General features: G+C 48.0%; 1 protein-coding gene across 1 annotated transcript in view; it reads left to right on the top strand.

Moving 5' to 3' along the window:
• The window catches only part of akap6 (A kinase (PRKA) anchor protein 6), a 126052-nt gene extending 107917 nt beyond the window's left edge, over positions 1 to 18135 (top strand). The window contains exons 12-15 of the mRNA XM_062523450.1: positions 5650 to 5883; positions 9769 to 13356; positions 14495 to 14617; positions 17326 to 18135. Coding sequence (XP_062379434.1) covers positions 5650 to 5883; positions 9769 to 13356; positions 14495 to 14617; positions 17326 to 17367 — 3987 coding nt within the window. The 3' untranslated portion in view covers positions 17368 to 18135. The remainder of the gene's footprint in view (positions 1 to 5649; positions 5884 to 9768; positions 13357 to 14494; positions 14618 to 17325) is intronic.
• Positions 18136 to 21920: the final 3785 nt, after the last annotated feature.

Below are 21920 nucleotides of genomic sequence, written 5' to 3'. Positions count from 1 at the left end.
TTTGAGTGTGTTTGTATGTGTGCGTGTCGTGTGTGTCTGTGTGTGTGATCTCTCCACACAGTCATATATCCATCTAGATTGGGTTACTGGTGTTGCACATTATCAGACAGTGGGTGTGCTGAGCCTTTTATTTAAAAGCCCCTGATAGATGCATCGAGCATTACCGCCGCCGTCAGCCACAGAGGCTTTACACAAGATGGACAATTTAGACACTAGGTGCCTTTTTATTGTCTCATTTTAAAGGGGTTTTTGGTGAGCTTTTTTTTTTTTGACTCCCCTGCTTTTTTGCTTCCATTCTCCCTCTTTTCATTTCTCTGCCTAATGTGCCTTTCTCTTTCTCTCTCTCTCTTTCTCTATTTCTCTCTCTGTGTTTCTCTCTCTCTCTCTATCTCTCTCTCTTTCTCTCTTCCTGATCTTTTAATATCTGGCTGGGGGCAGCAGAGCAGCTTGGCCCATGTCCAGGTTCTCAGCCCGGCTTCCTCCGTCCCTCGGCCCTGAAACGGGCGCATTGTGCTCGGCCTTCTCACACTCTCATGCTGCGGTGGGGGGTGGGGGGTGGGTCTGGGCGGGTGTGTGTGTGTGGGGGGAGAGGATGGTAGTGGGGAGAAGCACAGCGGACTGGGCCCACTCCACTGCTCCATGTATTTGGAAAAGCTTTTTAGCAAATATTGGCACACCACGTTCAAGCCCCTTTGTCAATAAGGCACAACTCAATGGGGAGGGAGACGAAATCAGTTTATGAAACCTAGCAATGCAGAAACAATGGGGGCATCCGATTTCCCTGCTTTCTTGGAGGCCTGGGAGCTCGGCGTGCCATTGAGCATGTAATGATTTGTTGGTGCCATTTAATCTACCAGAGTGGACCGCTGGTATTTATAGGAGAAAAATGGCCATCTATATGCCTTGATGTACTTCCTGAAGAGACCATTTCAAACAAGAGAGCCAGAGGTTCGGGGGTCTATTTCGGGAGAAGTGATGAGCTCAGCCACTGATGGCCTATGTATTACTTTTGTTTGGGCTGAAAGAGCCAGTGAAGAGTGCTCCGTGAAATGCCTCTTGCAGACCGCAACCTGGTTTGAGTCAGACTATCAGTGGAGTCATACTTTAGTGTACTATAAGAAGTGGTGAAGTAAGTGCTTAAATAAAAGCAAAACAATAACCAGGAAAATATTTACTCGTGTAAAATTAGAAGTACCACAATGACAACTCCACTTAAGTTCAAGTAAAAGGTCCTTTTTAAAAAGTACTTGCATAACAATTTATTCTCTTAATCTCTGTATTCAGTATGGGCTGTGGCATTTTAATTAACTTAACTTCATTTAGTTTAATGTAATAGTTAGATTTAGGCTAATGTAATTGTGGTTATCTACAGTACCAGGGTGATCTGCAGAGTTAAATATCCTTCAGCAAAACCAACAAAGACAACTGGTTATAAATCTAAGATTTTGAAGGAGAGTTCTTGAATGCCAGCAGCTCATTTATTCGTGGCAGGCATCATTTACACTGGAATGTACACTGGAAACTAGTCGTTTTTCGATCCTGATATTTTGAATAATTTCTGTAAATAGGGCCATGGGTGGCTCATTGACTTAGACATTGCTTCAGACTCCATGTCTGCTGTGAGAGAGTGCTGCTGCTCAAAGTAAAGGCACCCTATGCTGCAGTTGGAAGGATCATACCTGATTGGTTCAAAGATTTAGAGCGGAATGCGCAGTGCTCTAGAATCTTTGATAGCAACCCAGCTTGGTGAGAGTATAACATTAATATACAACATTTCATGTGGATGCTGCATGGCATTAACCTTACTACAATATAAATACACTGACTCCAGTGCTGCAATATGGAGGGCCATTCTAATGTATCATATTAGTCTAACCCATTGCTTTGTACTTGGAACAGTGTACGGTGTATAAATACATTGACCATTGTTGTTGTGGAGAAATGTGTTGGTCAGATCAGTGTTACTATTGCCATCTGTTCCATGAGCAGACTGTACACTCCATTTAGCAAACCCATAGCATTAGCTTACTGCATCTGCACTCCACATCTATTCAACTACTGTAAGTGTATTCATGCAACCCCTCAGTATGATGACATTAGCATAGCATGAGGAGCCATGGTGCTTATGTGCTAGCTCTCCTATATGACCTCTTCATGGGCAAACTCTCCAAAACTCTCCTCTGTATGAAGGCCCTGCCTAGCACGGGATAACTTTATCACTGTGGCGTGAGTTTCATCCTGACACTGCTGTCTCCAGCACAAAGCCATTGCATTTTGCAATCTCATTACCTTCTTAAGGGACGCAGGGAGGGCCATAAATATATGCTAAAGCAGGCCGGAGAAGAAACTGCTGAGAGAAATCCAATTTAAATGTAATGGTGTTTAATATTTATTGGAAAATGTAAAGAAAATGTAAGGTAATGCCTTGGCGAGCGGGCGGGATTTACATAAATTGTTCTCCGGAAATGTTTTTTTGTACCGCTGCACAGGGCGGACTCCTTGTCTAGTCACAAAAAGCCCTGTATCTGAATATTTTTTTGAAAAAGAGGGCTTTAAGGCTCAGGTGTGTGTGTGTGTGTGTGTGTGTGTGTGTGTGTGGGTGGAGGGAAAAGAGGGTGTGTTTAAGTGTGTGTGATGTTTGTGGGTGGGTGTGTCCATGTGTGTGTACACACTTCACCCTTCACATATTTGTTGGTGTGTGTGTGTGTGTGTGTGTGTGTTCGCGTGTGTATGAGTATGTGTGTGTGTGTGTGTTTTGGACCTGTCTCAGCATTTTCACCACTTGGAAATGACCATGGTGTCATTCTGCATCCACTGTGTATATGTAGAGCCGATCCTATTACACACGTGTCAGAGCCCACCACTAAAACATGGCACAGGGCAGGCAGGGAGGGAGGCAGGGAGGGAGGAGGCCTTTTAAATATTTAATTTGCACATGTTTGGTGGAGATGTGGAGGTGCTTAGATGCTTGATTTACATGGGCCTGACACGGCGGGCTGGACTGGCCACTTTCGGGGAGTGCCAGAGGGAGGGAAAGAGAGGGGGGATGAACGAGAAAAGAGAAAGAGAGAAAGGGTTCCTCACTCATGTTTTGTCCTTCGTTTGTGGATACGAGAGAGAGAGAGAGAGATTGAGATAGAGGGAGTGAACAAAGGAGAGACACAGACAGTGAAAGAGTGAAAGAAGGGGAGAGAGAGATGGACACACAGAGATAGAGACCGAGATAAAGAGTGTGATGGATGCACACATGGAGTAAAGAGAGAAAGAGAGAGAGAGAGAGGGACAGACAGAGTAAGAGAGTGAAAGATGGAGAGCGAGATGGACACTCAGTGAAGGAAAGGAAGAGAGTGATGGACACACATGTAGTGAGACGGAGTGAGAGAGAGAGCTGGGCCTGCATGGCAGGGGTAACTAGGAGTGTCATAGGAAGGGAGAGCAACAAGGAAGGGAGAGCAACAGAAGAATGAAGAGAATGTCGCAGCTTTAAAGCAAAAGGGGATCCGCGGGATATTTTCTGTCCCAAATCAAGCTTTTAATTTGTTTTCATCCACTCGGCTCGCAGACGGCGAGACATTTCAGCTATTTTCAGACATGTTTCGCCAGTGAGTAATTCCGTTATTTTGCTCTCCGCACATTTGTGCTTAGCTCAGAAAATAAAACTGTTAAAAGTGAGAATCTGCCCTGAAGACATGTGGGCTGTGTAATCTGTGTTGGCTCACAGCCGCACTGATGCAGCCTATTCCTCTCCCTTGACTGAGTTAAGATTTAATACTATCCAAAAACACTCAGTTGGCTACACTTGAAGGTTCATATTTTTCCTTAAGTAATTGCGGAAAATGCCAGATGAAAATGTTTGTATCTCTTTCTATTTTGTCTCTGTGTATCGGATGCTGTCGGTGCTTAGGCAATTGAATTATAGCTGTTATCACCTCAGGTGTGGTGCCAGTTCACAAATCACAATCATATGCTAAGTTGTGAAACAATGTTGTGCAGTCATCAGTCAAGTACCCCCCTTCACCGGAGCTAAATATCAAACATCTTCATCCGTAATCTTTTATGCATGATTCCCGGAAAATGTGGACGTCAGTCAAAACTTGGAGCCAATTCAGCAGTGAAAATCTGCTAGTCCTGTGTCACGAGCGCAGAGTCTATTATTCCCCAGCCCAGCCCATCCCTGTTTTAGGGAGGAGAGTGTGTTGAAGTCATCCCTCTCTCTCATCCCTCTCTCTCATCCCTCTCTTCTTCTCCTCCACCCTCTCCAAGCCCACTGAGTCACATGCAGTCACTCTCTCACACTCTCCCTGTGGCTGTCAGACATTTTTTTTTTTTTTTTTTTAAATGGTCCCGGTTAGTTTTGTTCAATATTCCAACTCTCTTTCTCTCTTTCTTTTTTTGTCCATGGTTTTCCTCTCTCTGTCCCACTGTAATTTTTCTATCTCTTTTTTCTCCTTCTCTCGTTTTCTTCCTGTTTCATCTCTATTGGTCTCACTCTCTCCTCTCACTCTTTCCTATCCTTTTAAATTCTACCTTTCTTCTTTCCACTCTGAGGGACTGGACATGAACTGTTCTTTTTCTTCCCTTTTAAACGGAGGATATCATATACAGTGAGGAGCACATGTATTTGATACCATGCTAAAACAGGAATATAAAATCATCATTTGACAATTGATCTTAATGCCTTAATTTAAAAAATGAGTAAAAATCAAACCGCCAAGGACACCAATTTTCTTTGTGATTGAAGAATGTATCGTAAATAGATAAATGTTTTCCTTAAATGCTAGGGGAAGGAAGTATTTGACCCCCTATGTAACCCTATGGGAATTTAACACATAGGGTTAACATAGGGGCAGGCAGATTTTTATTTTTAAAGACCAGCTATTTCATGGATCTAGGATATTATGCATCCCGATAAATTTCCCTTGGCCTTTGGAATTAAAATAGCCCCACATCATCACATACCCTTGACCATAGCTAGAGATTGGCATGGTGCTTTTTCCAGTAGGCCTATTAGCCTGTTTGATTTGCATTGAGCTCAATGAGCATCAAACAGGCTAATAGGCCTACTGCAAAAAGCACCATGCCAATCTCTCGCTATGGTGAAAGGTATGTAATGACGTGGGGCTATTTTAATTCCAACGGCCAAGGGAACTTTATCAGGATGCATAATAACCTGAATCCATGAAATAGCTGGCCTTAAAAAATAAAAATCTGCCTGCCCCAATGTTAACCCTATGTGTTAAATTCCCATAGGGTTACATTGGGGGTCAAATACTTCCTTCCCCCTAGCATTTAGGAAGAACATTTATTTATTTACGAAACATTCTTCATTCACAAAGAAAATTGGGGTAGTTAGCGGTTTTATTTTTACTCAATTTTTGAATTAAGACATTAAGATCAATTGTCAAATGATGATTTTATATTCCTCTTTTTAGTCAACTTTAGCATGGTATCAAATACATGTTCTCCTCACTGTATATGGACGTCATACCATTCATATTGGGTGTTCTCATGCATCAGGTGTTTTAAGGGGTAGTGACTGTGAACATTTGAATGCAGTGAGCGTTTGAACATTGGTCTTATACCTCTTTCTCTCTCTCTATCCTTCCCTCTCTCTCTTTCTCTCTCTCCCTCTCTTCTTCCCTCCTCTAGTCCCTGTGTGTGGAGGTGCGTGGTCGGCGCCGGGGCATGGCGTCTGTGCTGCGTCTGTGCCAGCGGCTGCTGGAGCAACCGGACCAGGCGCAGGCCGCATCTGGCCCGGACCCGGACGCCGAGCGCGACAGCCTGCAGCTGCTGGCGGTCAACCTGGAGCGGCGCTGGGAGGCCATCGTCATGCAGGCCCTGCAGTGGCAGACGCGCCTGCAGAGGGAGCTGGGCAGGGAGCAGGTGAGGAGCTACCGGAGCTTTTGGAAATCACAAATGTTTTGTTTTGATCGTTCCTTGTTTTAATTATGTCCATCTTCTTCTGATTGAATGCCCATGTGGATATCAAAATATTGCTTTAGAAGAGGTCAAATGTCCTGAATAAATGTAATATATATAAATAAACTATATAGATACAAATGTTGTATTGACCAAAAATGATAGCCAATGGATTCAAATTTGACTAGCAAGTGAAAGAGAGTGAATAGTTGGCTAGTAAATAGTCTTGCAGAACTGAAGTACAGTAGCTGGTGTTGTTGGCATCTTCCTCTGTGTTTAAGCCACGGGATTCAAAGACAACACAGTGTAGATCTCTCCAAGAGTTCACTTGAACCCAGGTTGTAGCTACGCTTGGAGTGGATCCAGCTCTGTTTTGGTACAGAGCCCTGATAGCATCTGACAGAGAAACAGATAGAACCCTGATCACAGATCAGTCTCATCAGATCCTGTCTATAGTTAGCTGTGTATAGGATGGCCACCCAGTAACAGAATACATCACAAGAGACACTGGACAAACGCAACCTAGGTAAATGCCAGTATGGAGAGTGAGTGTATGTTTGTGTACACATTTAAGCACATGAATGTATGTTTCTGTACACATATAGTGTACATTTATTGTGTACTGTTACAGAACAGATAGAAGTCCCCACTAAGCAGTTCATGCCTTTAGTGGACTTCAGATGATGATGCACAAATTGCACAAAGTTTTTCAAAATATGCTTAAAGTTCACACACATTTATTTAGAAATTACTAATATTCATTGCCAGTTTGAATCTGTGCCAAGTGGAAACAATGAATATTTAAAATAAAAGGGATGAATATTTTAATATCTACAAGTAGTGGCCAAATGAAAATGATCAAGTGTGCAGAATCTGAATTTTTCATCGCATTTATCTAACCAACAGTCAAAAGAATCCCACAGAGTAATGGTTGATTTTAAATATTCATTGTTTCCACTTTGCATCAAGTTAAATTGGCACTGAAGATTTGTGTTTGCACAAATTGTGGAAAAGTGAGTTTTATCATTCTGATTTGGCCTTCACTGTATGTATAATGAGTTGTGTTTTGGTGTGTTCTCTGTTTGGCAAAATAGAAAGGGAGTGGGCAACATATTACAAACAATAGACCAGCTTTAGTTGTAGAGACAGCAGTTGGGACATTGATCTCTTTCTAATTTTGTTATTGTGCTTAACTTTCATTAGTTTATTGTGGGTGGACCATTGGCTTAGTGTGATGAATGATGAATTGCAACCAAACATATATTTTAGAACCTTTCGATGAATGCTCACTGCATATAAGATCAAAATATAAGCTTTCATTTACTGCGGAAAAACAAATCGATATATGGCCACGTTCAGTTGCCTGTGCACTTTTAAGCATATTGGAACATTAAAAACTCTCAAGGAGACCTGCTCACACAGGTCCCCCTATAAGCGCCCGACATTATCCCGCCCCGGCACACGGTCGCGATCAATACCCAACACAAACACCCTTTGATCCGCGCCCAGTTTGTCATCTTTGCTCAGCATGGTGCCCTGCTGGCGTGAGCTGCCCGTGGTGTGCACACTGTGACGGAGAGAGAGAGAGGCAGTCAGGCAGGCAGGGCCCGGCCGCCGGAGAGAGAGACGTATAGATCTGTTTAGGGATTCATCTGCCCGGGTGTAACCTGGCCAGCCGTGGGTTATTTAGACCTGGATGATCGCCGCGGTAATATACTGCAGCACAACGGTAATGGAGCCATAATGGTGATGTATAAGACCTGCAAAGCGACAGCGTATTACATTGGAATATATAGAACACAGGGGTGGCAGCGTAGGGGGAGGGAGGGAGGGAGGGAGAGAGAGAGAGGGAGAGAAATAGATTGGAGAAGATAGACAGGGGCCAGGGTGAGAGAAAAGAAAGTGAAAGAGAGAGAGAGAGAAAGTGAGAGAGATAGAGAGAGATAGAGAGAGAGAGGGAGCGAAGGTGCCCCTGTTCTCTGACTGAGCACTGAACCCAATCGATTGCAGGTGTTGCCAAAGAATAATTGGCCGATCATAGTGTGTTAAGTGCTCCCGTAGAAATGAAATAACTCCCTCCTCGGCCGCCGCCAGCGGCGTCGCTCTCCGCGGCATCTGCGGAGAGGCCGAGGGCCCTGTGGACCCTGAGGGAGGAGGAGAGGGGGACGTTCCTCAGGAGGAGAGGGGGGACGTTCCTCAGGCCACTCAGACAAGTGGACCGTCCTGCAGACGTGTGGGCACTGGTGGGGAGACTTCCTCCCTCCCTCCCTCTGTCCAGTCGTTTCCGGAGGCTCTCTTAAACCGCTCTTAAAGGACAGGAGGGGAAAGCAGGTGCTGGCTGGCCAGCCACACTCACCAGTAAATAAAAAAGCGAAAATTCTCTGGGCCCCTCTTCTTGTCCGCTGCTTAAAGCGGGCGGTAGTTGTGTTAATTAGTCCGTTAAAAGCAATCAGAGGAACGTATTGATGTCCATTAAATCTGGGGCAGAGAGACAGCACTCCTTTGTCATGTATATTGGCCGGTTGGGCCAGTTTGCTTCTCTCCCTCTCTTTTTTTTCTTTTTTCTCTCTTCCTTTCTGTTTCTCTTTCTGTTTCTCGTGGTGGCTCGCAGCATTCTTGTCTGACAGCCTCTAAGCTCCGGCGGAGGTAGTGTAGCTCACTTCTAAAGAGCAAAGGAGAGTGTGTGTTGTCTTGTTTTTTTATTTATTTTTTTTCCATTTCTTCCTCTTTCTCTGTTTTTTTTTTTTTTTTTTTTCTCGGGCCGAGACTCACCGCTCGGCTTTGCTCTCTCCACCAGGCGTTCCGTTACACCAGGGAGACAAATTGCCGTGGCTGGGCTCGAAAGCTGACCTTGCGGGCCTGAAGAGCAATTTCGCTTTGTGTTTGTTGTGTTATGCGTTACGGGAGCAGGGGAAAAGCATGGAGGGGGGGGGGGGGGGGGGGGGGGGTGGTAAATGGGTGGTTTGTTTTTGTAAATGCAGTGGTATGTGCGCTGTGGTCGCCTCAGCGAAATGACTAACGTCCTGCCGAAGGTTAGACGAGGAAAGAGGTGTTGCTCTCCCTGTGTCTGTCTGTGTGTGGGAGAAATGGCTTAGCCTTTGTTATTAAATCCATATACACCCATTAGAGGGTCTGTTAAACTGAAGGCAACCTCTAGGCAACAAGTGTGTATTTTCACAAAGGCCTTACCTGTCAATGATTTCACTCTTGTCATGTCCACTGTGTGTGTCAAAGAAGGATGCGAGTGAACACATTATCAACGTTGTCGTGAGTGTGGCGGTTTTACAAAGCTGAATGTGTTCGCTCTTGTATTTGATTAGCTGGCCATTCACTCCAAGCGTCGTATACTGTTAACTGAGGCAGAAATTATTTTTATGTGATTAGACTGACTTATTGTTCTCACAGTTGAAGGTTTTAACATGCAAAAGAGCTCCCTGCCTTGTCATTAGTGTTTCCCTTATCAGCAAGAGGAGAATAAACAGAAATCTAATAAAAATTCATTACAAGGCCTGTATGACATGCCAAGCAAGTGTTAGATTAGGCAGTTTATTAGATTAATACGATTAAAAAAATGAATAACATAAATAGACCTCCTCGGCAGTAATGAGTCGACGAGCAATTTGTATATTAATGTCTCGTGTAGGAATTTGTATATCTAAGCACATTTTTAAAACCTTCATAAGCATGAATTTATCCAAGGCTTTTATTGCCACAACAGATCTTTGACTCCTCTGTCTCTGTCTTTTGTGTGTCTGTGTGAACATGTGTGTGTGTGTGTGTGTGTGTGTGTGTGTGTGTGTGTGTGTGTGTGTATCTGTATCTGTGTGTATGTGCTTTTGTTGTCCTCAGGTCCCAGGGAACCTTCTAGAACCTTCACTCATGGACCTGCGCGGCCCGTCGGAGGACTCGTGGGAGTGGGACGAGATGGACATGACCATTGTGAACATGGAGTTGCAGGAGGACTGCGTCGACAAGCGCAACCCTGCATGCCAATTAGCCCCGGGATCCCTCGGGGAAACGCTAGACGGACCTGAACCGCGTCCAGGTGTCACACAACGCCGGATGACCTTGGACGGCCCGGAGACGAGTCCCGTGCCCCCCACCTCCTCCTCCTCCACCTCCTCCTCCCTGCCGTGCGGCGTGTATCAGGTGTACAGCATGCATAACGTGGAGCTTTATCAGCAGCCCGTGTTCCCGAGCCGCAAGACGAGCCCGGCCAGAGCGCGCGGCAAACAGACGCACCATCAGCTGCTCCTCAAGAGCCTGAGCAAGGACTCCTCCTTCTCCTCCGTGGAGTCCCTGCCCGACATCCTGGGCGGCCTCCTGGGGGTCAAGCCGGGGGTCAAGGAGTCGTCCCAGCGCTCGGAGAGCGAGAGCGGCATCGTCAGCGAGGGCGACACGGAGACCACGGGCCACTCCGACGCTGGGCCGCACGAGCAGAGCGGCGACGAGGGCCGGGCGGACGTCACGCTCCTCCTCGGCGGCGGCTCCTCGTCTCCCGAGGGCGAGCGCGTCGGCGTGCGCGACGAGGACATCGACCGGATCCTGGCGCGCGCCAACAAGTGCGCGGCGTACGAGTGCGAGGAGGTCGCCATGCTGGGCAAGGGGCAGTCGAGGACGGCGCAGAGGGCGGCGCGCAAGAAGCGCGAGGAGGGCACAGAGGGCAGGAGGCGGCACCGCAAGGAGCCCGTGGAGATCCTCATCAACGGGCGCGGCTACACCCCCGAGCCCGGCCACGAGAGCGGGCACGACCGCGGCGGCGGCGACTCGGGCACGTGCGACGACGTCTCGTCCTCGGACGGCAGGCCCCGGGGGGAGGGGGAGCTGGCCCACCTCCTCCTCTCGCAGGGCTCCTCCCTGGAGTCCCTGTGCGGCCCCGGGGAGCTCTTCCCCTCCGGCAGAGACGGCCTGCACCGCAGCACCTCCCTGGAGAGCTGGCTGGCCCCCAGCAAGAGTCCCGAGGACGGGGGCAGTCGCGGCAGCCTCCGAGACCTCAACCAGGGTGGAGGAGCTGGAGGAGGTGGTGGAGGTGGTGGGGAGCCTCCAGCGGCGGCGGGGGAGCTGAGCAGGAGGACCCTGGAGCTCCTCAAGCGCCTGGAGAACATCCAGAGCCCGCTGGGCCAGACCATGACGCGCAGCATCTCGGACATCACCCTGCAGAGCAGCTCCCTGAGGCTGGCCGGTGCCGGACGGGGCCCGCGCTCCTCCGGGGCCACCTCGTCCTCGGTCAACGAGAGCTCGGCGGCGTCGCTGACCGAGCTGAGCGGCACCGAGGACTCGTCGGTGGCCTCCGAGGACATGGCCGTGCTGAGGAACCGCCTGGCGCCGCCCAACGCCAACGCCTCCTTCCGGAAGCACTGCCACCGCAACCGCCACCAGGGGGCGCCGCACGCAGCAGGGGTTGGGGGGGGCGCGGCCGTGGGCCCGGGCGAGGACGTGGACGCCAACATCAGCATGGTGGTGAACGTCTCGTGCACGTCGGCCTGCACGGACGACGACGAGGACGACAGCGACCTGCTGTCCAGCTCCACGCTGACGCTGACCGAGGAGGAGCTGGGCCTCAAGGACGACGAGGAGGACTCCAGCGTCACGTCCGAGGAGGAGGACTACAACGAGGGCGCCTTCGCGCTGGGCCTCGACTACATGAAGAACGAGTTCCAGAACTGGGCCAAGGCGTCGGGCCGCTCGCAGGCCCGGGGCGGCAACGGCGGCAATGGCGGCGGCAACGACCACCGCAACGAGGCCGACCTCGACGACGAGCTCCAGTGCGGCACGGCGCCCCAGGGCGCGCCCGCCGCGCCCGTCGCCCCCGGCAACGGCGACCGGAGCCACTTCCTGAACCGCTCGGCGCTCAAGCTCCTCGAGACGCACGCCAACGCCAAGAACGAGGGCCTGCGGCAAAAGCAGCAGCAGCAGCAGCAGCAGCGGCGGCACCAGGACCCGGTGGAGACCCGGCGCAAGGCCGCCACGCGCACCTACATCAGCCAGTTCGTGGACGACATGGAGAACGGCAACGTGGACAACGCCCACCACGCCAAGGCCAAGGACGAGGACGACGAGCTGCTCCGCGAGGAGGGCAGCCTCTTCACCAAGAAGGGCGAGTCGTTCAAAGACTGCTACGCCGCGCTCGACCCGTCCGGCGGCGGTAACGGCGGCCAGTCCAGGGGGATGGTGACGGCGGTCAGCCCCTCGTCCTGCGAGCTGCTGTCCCTCCAGACCAAAGAGTCGTCGCTGGAGAGCCAGCTGAAGGGAGAGATTCCGTGCCACAGCTCCCGCCGGCCCTCGCCCGCCGTCTCGCCCATGGAGGACTGCGCGGGGTCGCCGCACGGCATGATGGGAACGCCGCCCGCCAACTGCTGCCTCCAACAGCAGCAGCAGCAGCAGCAACAGCAGCAACAGCAGCAGCACTTTTGCTACCTGAACGACATTCGCGACGCCCAGCGAGAGGACATTCCGTCTCCCGACCCCCCTTGCTGCGTCCACCACGCCTTCCCGTCGGCGGACGGCGGCGAGAAGGGCGAGAACGTGCACGACTTTGTCATGGAGATCATCGACATGACGTCCGTGGCGCTGAAGAGCAAGGAGCATCCGGACGTCGCCATGGAGGAGGAGCCGGAGGGGTCGTCGTCGGCCGCCTCGCTGATCCGCGACAAGGTGCTGGAGCACTCGCACCGCGGCCTGCACCTGAACAAGGGCGACTTCTACTCCTACCTGTCGCTCTCGTCGCACGACAGCGACTGCGGCGAGGTGACCGTGCACGCGGACGACGACGAAGACGACGACGACGACTACGAAGGAGGCCGCGGCAAGAGCGCCTCCCCGCCGGCGCTGCTGTCGCGCGTGCCCGACGTCCTGCTCCGCGACGAGGAGCCGCTCTTCGAGGCCTGCACCGAGGAGGTCTACCTGGGGCCGCCGCTCTGCTACAGCATGTCCGTCACCAAGCGCCCGCGGCACCGGCGTTTCGCACCCTCCGCCTCCTCCGCCTCTGCCGTTACCGAGAGCCGCCTCCCCGTCCCCGTCCCCCGCCAAGCTCCTCCATCACCGCCGCCCCCGCTGCCGCCGCCCCGTGATGAATACCAAAAAGCACATGGTATTTCTCCAGGAAGCGCAGCCGCAAGCCAGCCGGAGGACTATAATGAGGCCCCTTATCTTAATCCCTTACCATGTGAAACCCCGATAGACACTGTTGAATGTTTTGCAGATACTAAAATGCTTGAATCCAATATTTCTCCTGTAATGACTAAGATAAGAGTCTCTTGCTCCAGTACAAATCCTTTAAAAGAGGAAGGCGGCCTCTGTATTAATCCTAAAATTAACTGTCCCGCGATAAGGAGGGCCGATAGGGACGAGAAAGGCCCCGCTTCGCTCGCGATGAAACAGAAGAATGTCAGGAAAGGGCGCAGCTCTCTTCAGGAAGCCAAGGCCAGCCACAAACAGGTGCGTGTGCGTGAGACATTACCCTCGGCATCCATCGCCGGGGAGCCGGGTGCGCGCGGGCGAGGGGGTTGTTTGTAATGAGAGCCCGCGTGCGTTTACGCAGAATTCATCTCAATTAGCGGCTCCGGCAGCTGGGCTGTGGAGAGGAGCTGGCCCACGTCTGGCGCGGATCCGGCGTGGAGGCGGAGGATCCATGCCAAATAAAGGGCCAGACTCGTCTCCAGAGTCGGCTGCTATTTTTGGGGATCATTTTTTTTATTACTTATTCTATCGCCCACTGCCCCCTCCATCTCCCTCCCCCTTTCTCTCTCTCCCTCTCTGTCTCTCTCTCTCTCTCTCTCTCTCTCTCTCTCTCTCTCTCCCTCTTTCTCTCTCTCTCCCCTCTCTCTCTCTCCACCCCCTACCCCTGCAGTGCTAATGGAAGAGGGATTTGCGGGCGTAGATTTAAAATTTTAAGGTCTACAGAACAGAATAATCATAATCAGTCAGATTATATTATGATTCATAAGCAAGAATGCGAGGGAGAATCATTACTTAATTTCATGACTGAATTAGCATGTGTCTGTTCTTTTTAAGTGCTTTTGCATCTCGTATGCAAACTTTCCAGCACTACCCTGTCTCGCTGCAGTTTTTGCTTTTGACCTTAAACCAGGTGAATGTTAATTTTAATTGATAAATAAGTTTGTGATTTCCGATTGCCTTTGGAAAGTGCTGCAATGATGGAAACAGATGTAAAAAAAAAAACAGAAAAAGTATGTTATGGAATGCAGTGGAATGGTAAATCTCACAGAGCACATTATCATTGCAATGTTGAGTTTGTAGCTACACTGTGAGAAATTAGCGTTATCATACTGGACTTGGATGGAGTGGCACTTCAGTTTGTTTCGATAATGCCTGTAGCTGCTACCTATCCATCATCTCCCAAACACTACTTGTGCAGATAGTAGTAATAGAATTTATTTTTATCTGTTTTCTCCTCATCGCTCTCTTTCTCTGTCTTTATCCCACAACTCCAAACTATACATCCTCTCTCTCTCTCTATCTCTCTTTCTCTCTCTCTCTCTCATCATCACTCTCTCTCTGTCTCTCTCTTTCTCTACCATCTCTGTCCATCTCTCTGTCTTTCTTCCGTCTCCAGTCTCCAAGGTCAGCGGGCAGCAGTGGGGGAGTGGGGGTGTGGAAGGCAGCCCAGGGCAGTGCTGCCCGCGCCTCTGACAGCTCATCTGGGCTGCGGACTGGGAGCACTCGGCCCCAGGTCAGGGTAGGTACTGCAGCTGGGCAGCCATGTGCATCGCTACACACACACACACACACACACACACACACACACACACACACACACACACACACACACACACACACACATGCATGCATGCGCACACACATACACAAACACTCTCTTATACACACACATAAACACACATAGACACTCTTTCTCTCTCTCTCTCTCGCTGTCTCTCACACACATACACACACACACACACACACCTATTCATACACACACACACACACATACACACACACACACCCACACACGAATGCCCTCATCACCTCCAGGCTCTGTTTGCCCTACCTGGAAAAATATAGCCCAAGGCTTTGGTTCCTTTTCACCAGACAGCCTTGCAATTCCAAACATTACATTTTTTCCACCTCATTCCATACTGCAAGTAAGCAGATTCCAGATTGTAGGCTTGGTGGGTGTCATTAAGTCTCTCTCTCTCTCTCTCTCTCTCTCACACACACACACACACACACACACACACACACACACACATTCTCTCTCACAAGTGAGATGGAGAGTGAGTGAAAGTGAGATGGAGAGTGAGTGAGTGAGTGGAGTGGAATGGAGTGGGTGTGTATGTGTATTTCGTTTGTGTTTATTTGTGTGTGTGTGTGTGTGTGTGTCTCTCTGTGTGCGTGTTCGTGTGCGTGTGCGTGCGTGTGTGAGTTGGTGTGTGTGTGTGTGTTAGTGTGTGTTCATGTGCATGTGAGAGAGAGAGAGGTATGGCGTGTGGATAGGGTTTTGGTTTCATTTCGGTGTTTCTCCAGCAATGCACTTCTCCCCGATCAAGGCGAACAAAAAGCTTGTTTGGGATATTGATGACGCACAACAAGCCTTGTCTGGGCCGTCCGTGTTGTGCTTTAAATTACAGGCCACTGTACTCTCGACATGATGAGTCCCTTACCAGCAAATTGGTCTGAAAAGCAGTCATTATGCTACAGGAGGGGGCCATGCATTGGGCCGGGTTAGTGGTTAAAATGCACTCCTTTTCCTACTGGGCTTTATGCTGCCATCAGACACACACACACACAGTCCAAATGAAAGAGTCGACTGCGTGGTAAACATTCGTCTTGATAAAATGCATATTTTATAGCCATGCATACTGTACCAAACGGCAAGCATAAAACATGATGTGTGTGTGTGTGTTTGTGTTTGTGAGCTACCTCTCTCTGCTTCAAACACACACACACACACACACACACACACACACACACACACACACACACACAAACACACACACACACACACACACACACACACACACACACACACACACACACACACACACATACGCACACACACACACACACACCCCTCAGTACACTAGCCTCTTGTAGATCACCATTTCCCGAAATTCTGAAAGCCTCCTCCCAATTTTAATAGAAAAATATAAACAAAGAAACCCAAATCCAAATGAATGGAAAATGTCCGTCTTCAGAAAATATGGCCTACACCACCGTAATATGATATCTACTACAGTATATCTACAATTAAGCATGATCCTGCGATAAGAATCTCCTCTGGTCTAGCGTTTTTGATAGAGAGGTGTTTTCCCCCCGCTGCAGTGTGTAGACATTGAGGCTGTCGGTGGAGCCCCCCCAGGGTGTTGTGTACACGCGGGGCAGAGGCAGGAGACACACTGTTGATTTCACAGGAGGGGAGCAAACATATCAATCAGTCCACCTGCGGCTGGAGCGCCAGCGCTCGCTAGCAATGCGCCGGGCTCCTGCTGCTGCTGCTGCTACTGCTGGTGTAGATGGTGGTGGAGATGGTGGTGGAGATGGTGCTGGTGGTGGTGGTGGTGGTTGATAGTAGTGTAGCAACACACAGATACACAAACGGAACCATACGAGTGGATGCACACATAGGCTATGTGCACGTACATGCACACACACTTTCACATACTGTATACCCTCACCTACTGTATACTCTCTCTTAGTTTCTCTCTCTCACTCTCTCTCTCACACACACACACACACACAAAAAAAACCACATATACAAACTCACATACGTACACATCGCATGTGCACACGTAGCCCTGTGTAGCCTACACATGCATACAGCCATACTAATGTACCAGACATGTTCCATACCAAACAAGGCGTCTTGTTTGCTTGAGAATAGACTGAGTGGTTTTGGTTCACAAATGAAAGAATTATTTATTAATGAAGAGATTGGATTAATGTGAGCCATTGAGTCTCCCATATTTAAATGAATGGAGTGGCACTGCTGTGCAGTCACTCAATAGTTTGTTCCTAAGCGCTGATTTAACTTGGGAGACTGAGGGGGATTGAATACAAGCTCATTGTCTGCTGGCACCCCCAGAAGCCATTTTCCCGTAGGCCCCCACTGATTTAAGGACAGATCACAGTGTGTGTGTGTGTGTGTGTGTGTGTGTGTGTGTTTGTGTGTGTGTGAGAGAGAGGGAGAGTGTGTGTGTGTGTGTGTGTGTTTGTGTTTATGTATGTGTTTGTGTGTGTGTGTGTGTGTGTGAGAGAGAGAGAGAGAGAGAGAGCGAGAGAGAGAGGGAGAGCGTGTGTGGTTGTGTGTGTGTGCGTTTTCGTGTGTGTTTATGTTTTGTGAGTGTGTGGGGACTGTATTTCTTAGCTGTGCTCGGAAAGGATAATTCCTCATTAACATTTGCTTTTTTTCCGTCTGCGCGGCTCTTGTTGTTTCTGTGCTTGCAGAGGCAGTCTGGCGCTCTGGCGGCTCCCGTGGCTAAGCCCTGATGCTCCGAGGGCTCCGGCGGCAACAGATGGGTGCTGGTGGTGCTTTTTATTTTTCATTGTGCCGAGATCTCCCTCCGTCCTGGTGCGCGGCTCACCGAGGCTCCGGCCTCACACGGCTTCCTCTGCTCTCACCTCTCCACGTACGCAGTTACACACACACACACACACACACACACATACACAGACAGAGAGACACACACACATACACAGAGAGAGAGAGAGACAAACACACACGTATACCCCTTCGGATTATTAGCTGTTATACTGCTGACCTTTGACCTCAGTGTGACCCCTCTGACCCCTAACCCCTAACCCTTGCACCTCCATTCTCTCTTTCTGTCCATCCACCCCTGAACTACCTCGTAGGTCTTCCAACATTCTCCAGCCCCCATGACCCTCTGTACACTTCATACTTCCACACACACAAACAATATGCACCACACAACATGCACACGTACACACACAAATATATGAACACACACACACATACATACAATATATACAGTATATATATACACGCACACACACACACATAAACACACATACACTCTCTCTCTCATACACACACACACACACACACACAAGTACACTCATCAAATGAATATACTGTGTATTCTCTCACATAAACAGTTACATAATGCCACTCACATAGAGCCAGCCAGCCTCACACACCTTGCCAGTGCGCATGGCATATACTGTATCTCTGTCTCAGCTTCCATGCACTCAGCTGCAGATATTTAAGTCCAGGGCACAGGTACACCCCCAACTCCCCCCCCCCCCCCCCCTCCCCCCGCCCCCCTTCTCGCTCTCGTTTGCTGCATCAGGTACACTTCTTGACCACAAAGCACTCGGAAACCAAGAGGTTCTCATTTCGAGCTGCCGTTAAAAAAAAAAAAAGAGAAAAAAACATGTCCCGTGTCTCTCCATGTCTGAGCGTTAGACCGACACGGGGTAGAGGGGTCTGGCGCCGCGCAGGTGTGTTCCGCGCAGGTGTGTTCCGTAGGCACAGACGGAACTCAGACATGCTGCGGACCGGCCCCCTAGTGTCCAGTGGCAAGCGCAGTTAGGTGTATCTATGCAACACAGGGGGGGGGGCTCGCATCGGCGACGACTGCATAGCTGTGTGGTGACGTGCAAGATTCATGGAGTCGTGACTGCGTCTGCGACATTGAGTTTGACCATTTCTTCTGTTTGTTTGTTTGTTTGTTCGTTTTTTTCATTTCCTAAGATCTGGAGAAAAAAAAAAGAGAGAAATAACAAAGAAAACATTTCAAAACTACAAAAAAGTGTGCCTTGCTGTAATTTCTTATACCTTTTGTTAAAACACGGCTTTTTCTTGATGGTGTGTTCAGTCGCTTGGCGAGAAAGAGAACAGGTTTGACAGGCAAGGTTGAGCTTTGTGAAAGGGCATCTGTATATATGTATACGTTTGAACCTTGATGTACAATGTTGGTATAAATGCTTCATGTTAGTGTCCAACTGTATGTGTTTAGTGATGTGGAAAATTATAAGCCTTAAAGTGCTAGACTGCATGGTTAACACTATATGGAAACTGTTGAAATAAACTTAATTTATTGAACACCATGTGCTGGAATGTGCTTTCTCTTCTCAGTGAACCGATTGGTATACTATTATGTCTGCTATTCTGAATGTTGATCACTGAGACAATGCAACATATTTTACAACGCACTGTACCACTAGTGCTTTACTTTACTGTGCATGAATCCAATATGTCACATATCATTTTACAGTATACTGTCACGCAGATGCATTAATATATACTATGGATACAGTACACATACATACTGTGCATACAGTACACATATAGATGCAAAAGATGGGCAGATCATTACTTTCACGTGTCTTATTCCGATCATATTTTCATAATTGCAACATTGATTCATTCTATTGTAAACTACTGCACCTGTACACCAGGTGCATTGCGTTATTCTGTAGATTCAGTTATATGAATACACAAGGTATAATGTGTGAACATTGTCAATACATAGATAATTTCTGTCTGTCTGTTTATCAGACATGAACGTTTTGTATTTATCATTATGCACAAGAGCATATAAATATTGTTACTTTAGTTTTTAGTTTTTAAACAAAGCATTGCGTAATCATACACAGACACACACCAATACACACACATGCACACACACACACACACACACACACACACACACACACACACACACACACTCCACAGATACCCTCTTTTGAAACAGTATTCCTTCAGCATGTAACCAGTGCACAGCAGGTGTCAGGCAGCGTTGGCAGTGCCATGCCTAATCTCCTCTAATTTACGGGATGGGGGCTGATGATCCTGAAGTCTAGCCAACAGGGCCATCAATGAATCAGCTGTGCAGAGGCGTCAACACCCCCCACCACCACCGCTGCCACCACCACCACCACCTTACCCCCCTCCACCCGCCAATCAAGCAGACCCTGATTGCCGGAGCTCGGCTTGATGATAAGCTCTGTGCTGTAATCGCCTGCTCGGGTCCTGCAGGAGCCGGGCGCTTGTTTGCTGATGACGATTGTGTGTGTTCTTCCTTACGTCGCCCGAGCGGCAGCGGCGGCTGCAGACAGAAAGGGGATGTTTTGGGATCAGATGCAAAATGTTCTGTAAGGAGCTGGAGGGCAGAGGTCCCCATCTCTGACTGACTGTTTTTATATATATGTGTGTGTGTGTGTGTGTGTAGTGTGTGTGTGTGTGTGTGTGTTTGTTTTGATTTCGGCTTCTTTCTTTAGCTATCATTCCAGTGTCGGCTCTGAACTTCAATCAGGCTTCTTGATGTACCGACAAACGTATAATTTCTGTTTCCATCCATCGGCTGCACATGAACCCACATGAACTAACGTGAAGTTTTGCGAGTGCTGAATGCACAATTCGAATCAGATTTACCTCTCTCTGATTTCTGTATTTTCTATTCAATATCAGTGATGATAGGTCACAATAATTTCTGAAGAGGAAGTATATCACATGTCACTTCCTGTAGCACTTCCTGGTAATGAAGATGACTGATGTAATGACTTGCTTGTGTTCCAATTTGCATACCTCTGTACTTACAATACTTAATATGAGTGCACAAGTATTGTAAGTACAGAAGTATGCAAATTGGAACACAGCCTTGGATGTAAGAGGGAACATATTTGACTGTGTCGAAAACAACCCATCGCCAGAAGCATCTGGTCTTCCAGAATGAAGGTTAGTAATACAAATGTGTAAATCAGCTGCACACTAACAGAATGGTACCACTGTAATTTCCGCTGCTGTCATACCAAAGTGAACAGATTCCAATTTAAACCTGATGTCAACACATCCTCTTCCTCCAACATTATATATCCAACAGCCAGCGAAGCACTTGCCTGCTCAGTAACAGCTTCCCTTACAGGCTCTGATGAAAGCATCCGTTGTGAGGACCCAAGGCCATCCTACAAGATCCTCTCTAGATCATCATGTACTGCCAGGTCAGAGTGCCTTATTACAGTTAAGCACAATTCAATGAACCGAGTGGCTCATGAAAACCTTTGGTCCGTGGAGTCGGGCAGCTGTGTGAAGTGAATACGTCATTGAAAAGAATGAGAGGAGGTAGAAAAGAGAGTGAGTTATTTTCACAGCAATTTAATTCAGACTTTTATCTCTATTCACATGCATACATACTGTAGCAATATGTATATATATCTTTTTCACACACCCCCACACACACAATGATATAATAGTAATGAAGCTTTTATGGCTATCATTATTTATAACAAAATATGTTTTACAAAACTTAATTTAAAGCATAATCATTTGTAATAATTTATAAAGTCATAACAATGAAGATCGGCATGTTTCTTTCCCAATAAGACATGTTATTTGGAGCTTTTAAAATGGCTTCAAACATTGGCTTTACTATAACGTGTTAAACCCTGTATTTTTGCCATCTAGTCTCTGACAACATAACTCATAGTCTTCATCTTTGCTGCCAGTCATTTGTGTAGCATTACTTTGGCCTTTGTGAGACTAATTTATGGAATCTTTTGAAGAAACTGTCAGCACATATCTTTTATTCATAACTTACTGGGCTAAAGTTTCATATCCTTATTCCAACTGAAAAGAACAGTCACTGATAAATTTGCAGAAAGGAGGTTTTAGATTTGACTGATGGCATTGATAAATTAAAATGGAAATGCATTCTTACATTGTCTTCGAAGACATTACATGGTGGAAAAAATACCCTTTTGCAATTAACATGATACTTTTGATATAAAATGGAAATGAATTTAAAGGTGGGAAAGGTCAAGTGAATCGAACCATGGTAGCTTTGCAATTACGACCAGTCAAAATGTTGATTTAGAATCTTTGCTTAAGCACGGGTGGCAAAAATTAATAGGTTGGACAGTCTTTATTGAAAAGATCGCTCATGATAACATGACATTATGTGACAAAGACAACTCAGGCCATGGGAAAGTTTCACCAAAGAGCTGAAGATTGTTACGGGAAAATTATTTTAAATGTCACAAAATTGTCTTTTTAAAAAGCTGTTTAGAAAATGTTTCAC

This window comes from Sardina pilchardus, chromosome 20 (genome assembly GCF_963854185.1).
Source record: "Sardina pilchardus chromosome 20, fSarPil1.1, whole genome shotgun sequence".
NCBI lineage: Eukaryota > Metazoa > Chordata > Actinopteri > Clupeiformes > Clupeidae > Sardina > Sardina pilchardus.
Note: the sequence above shows the minus strand (reverse complement) of the source record. Positions and strands in the feature narration are given on the sequence as shown.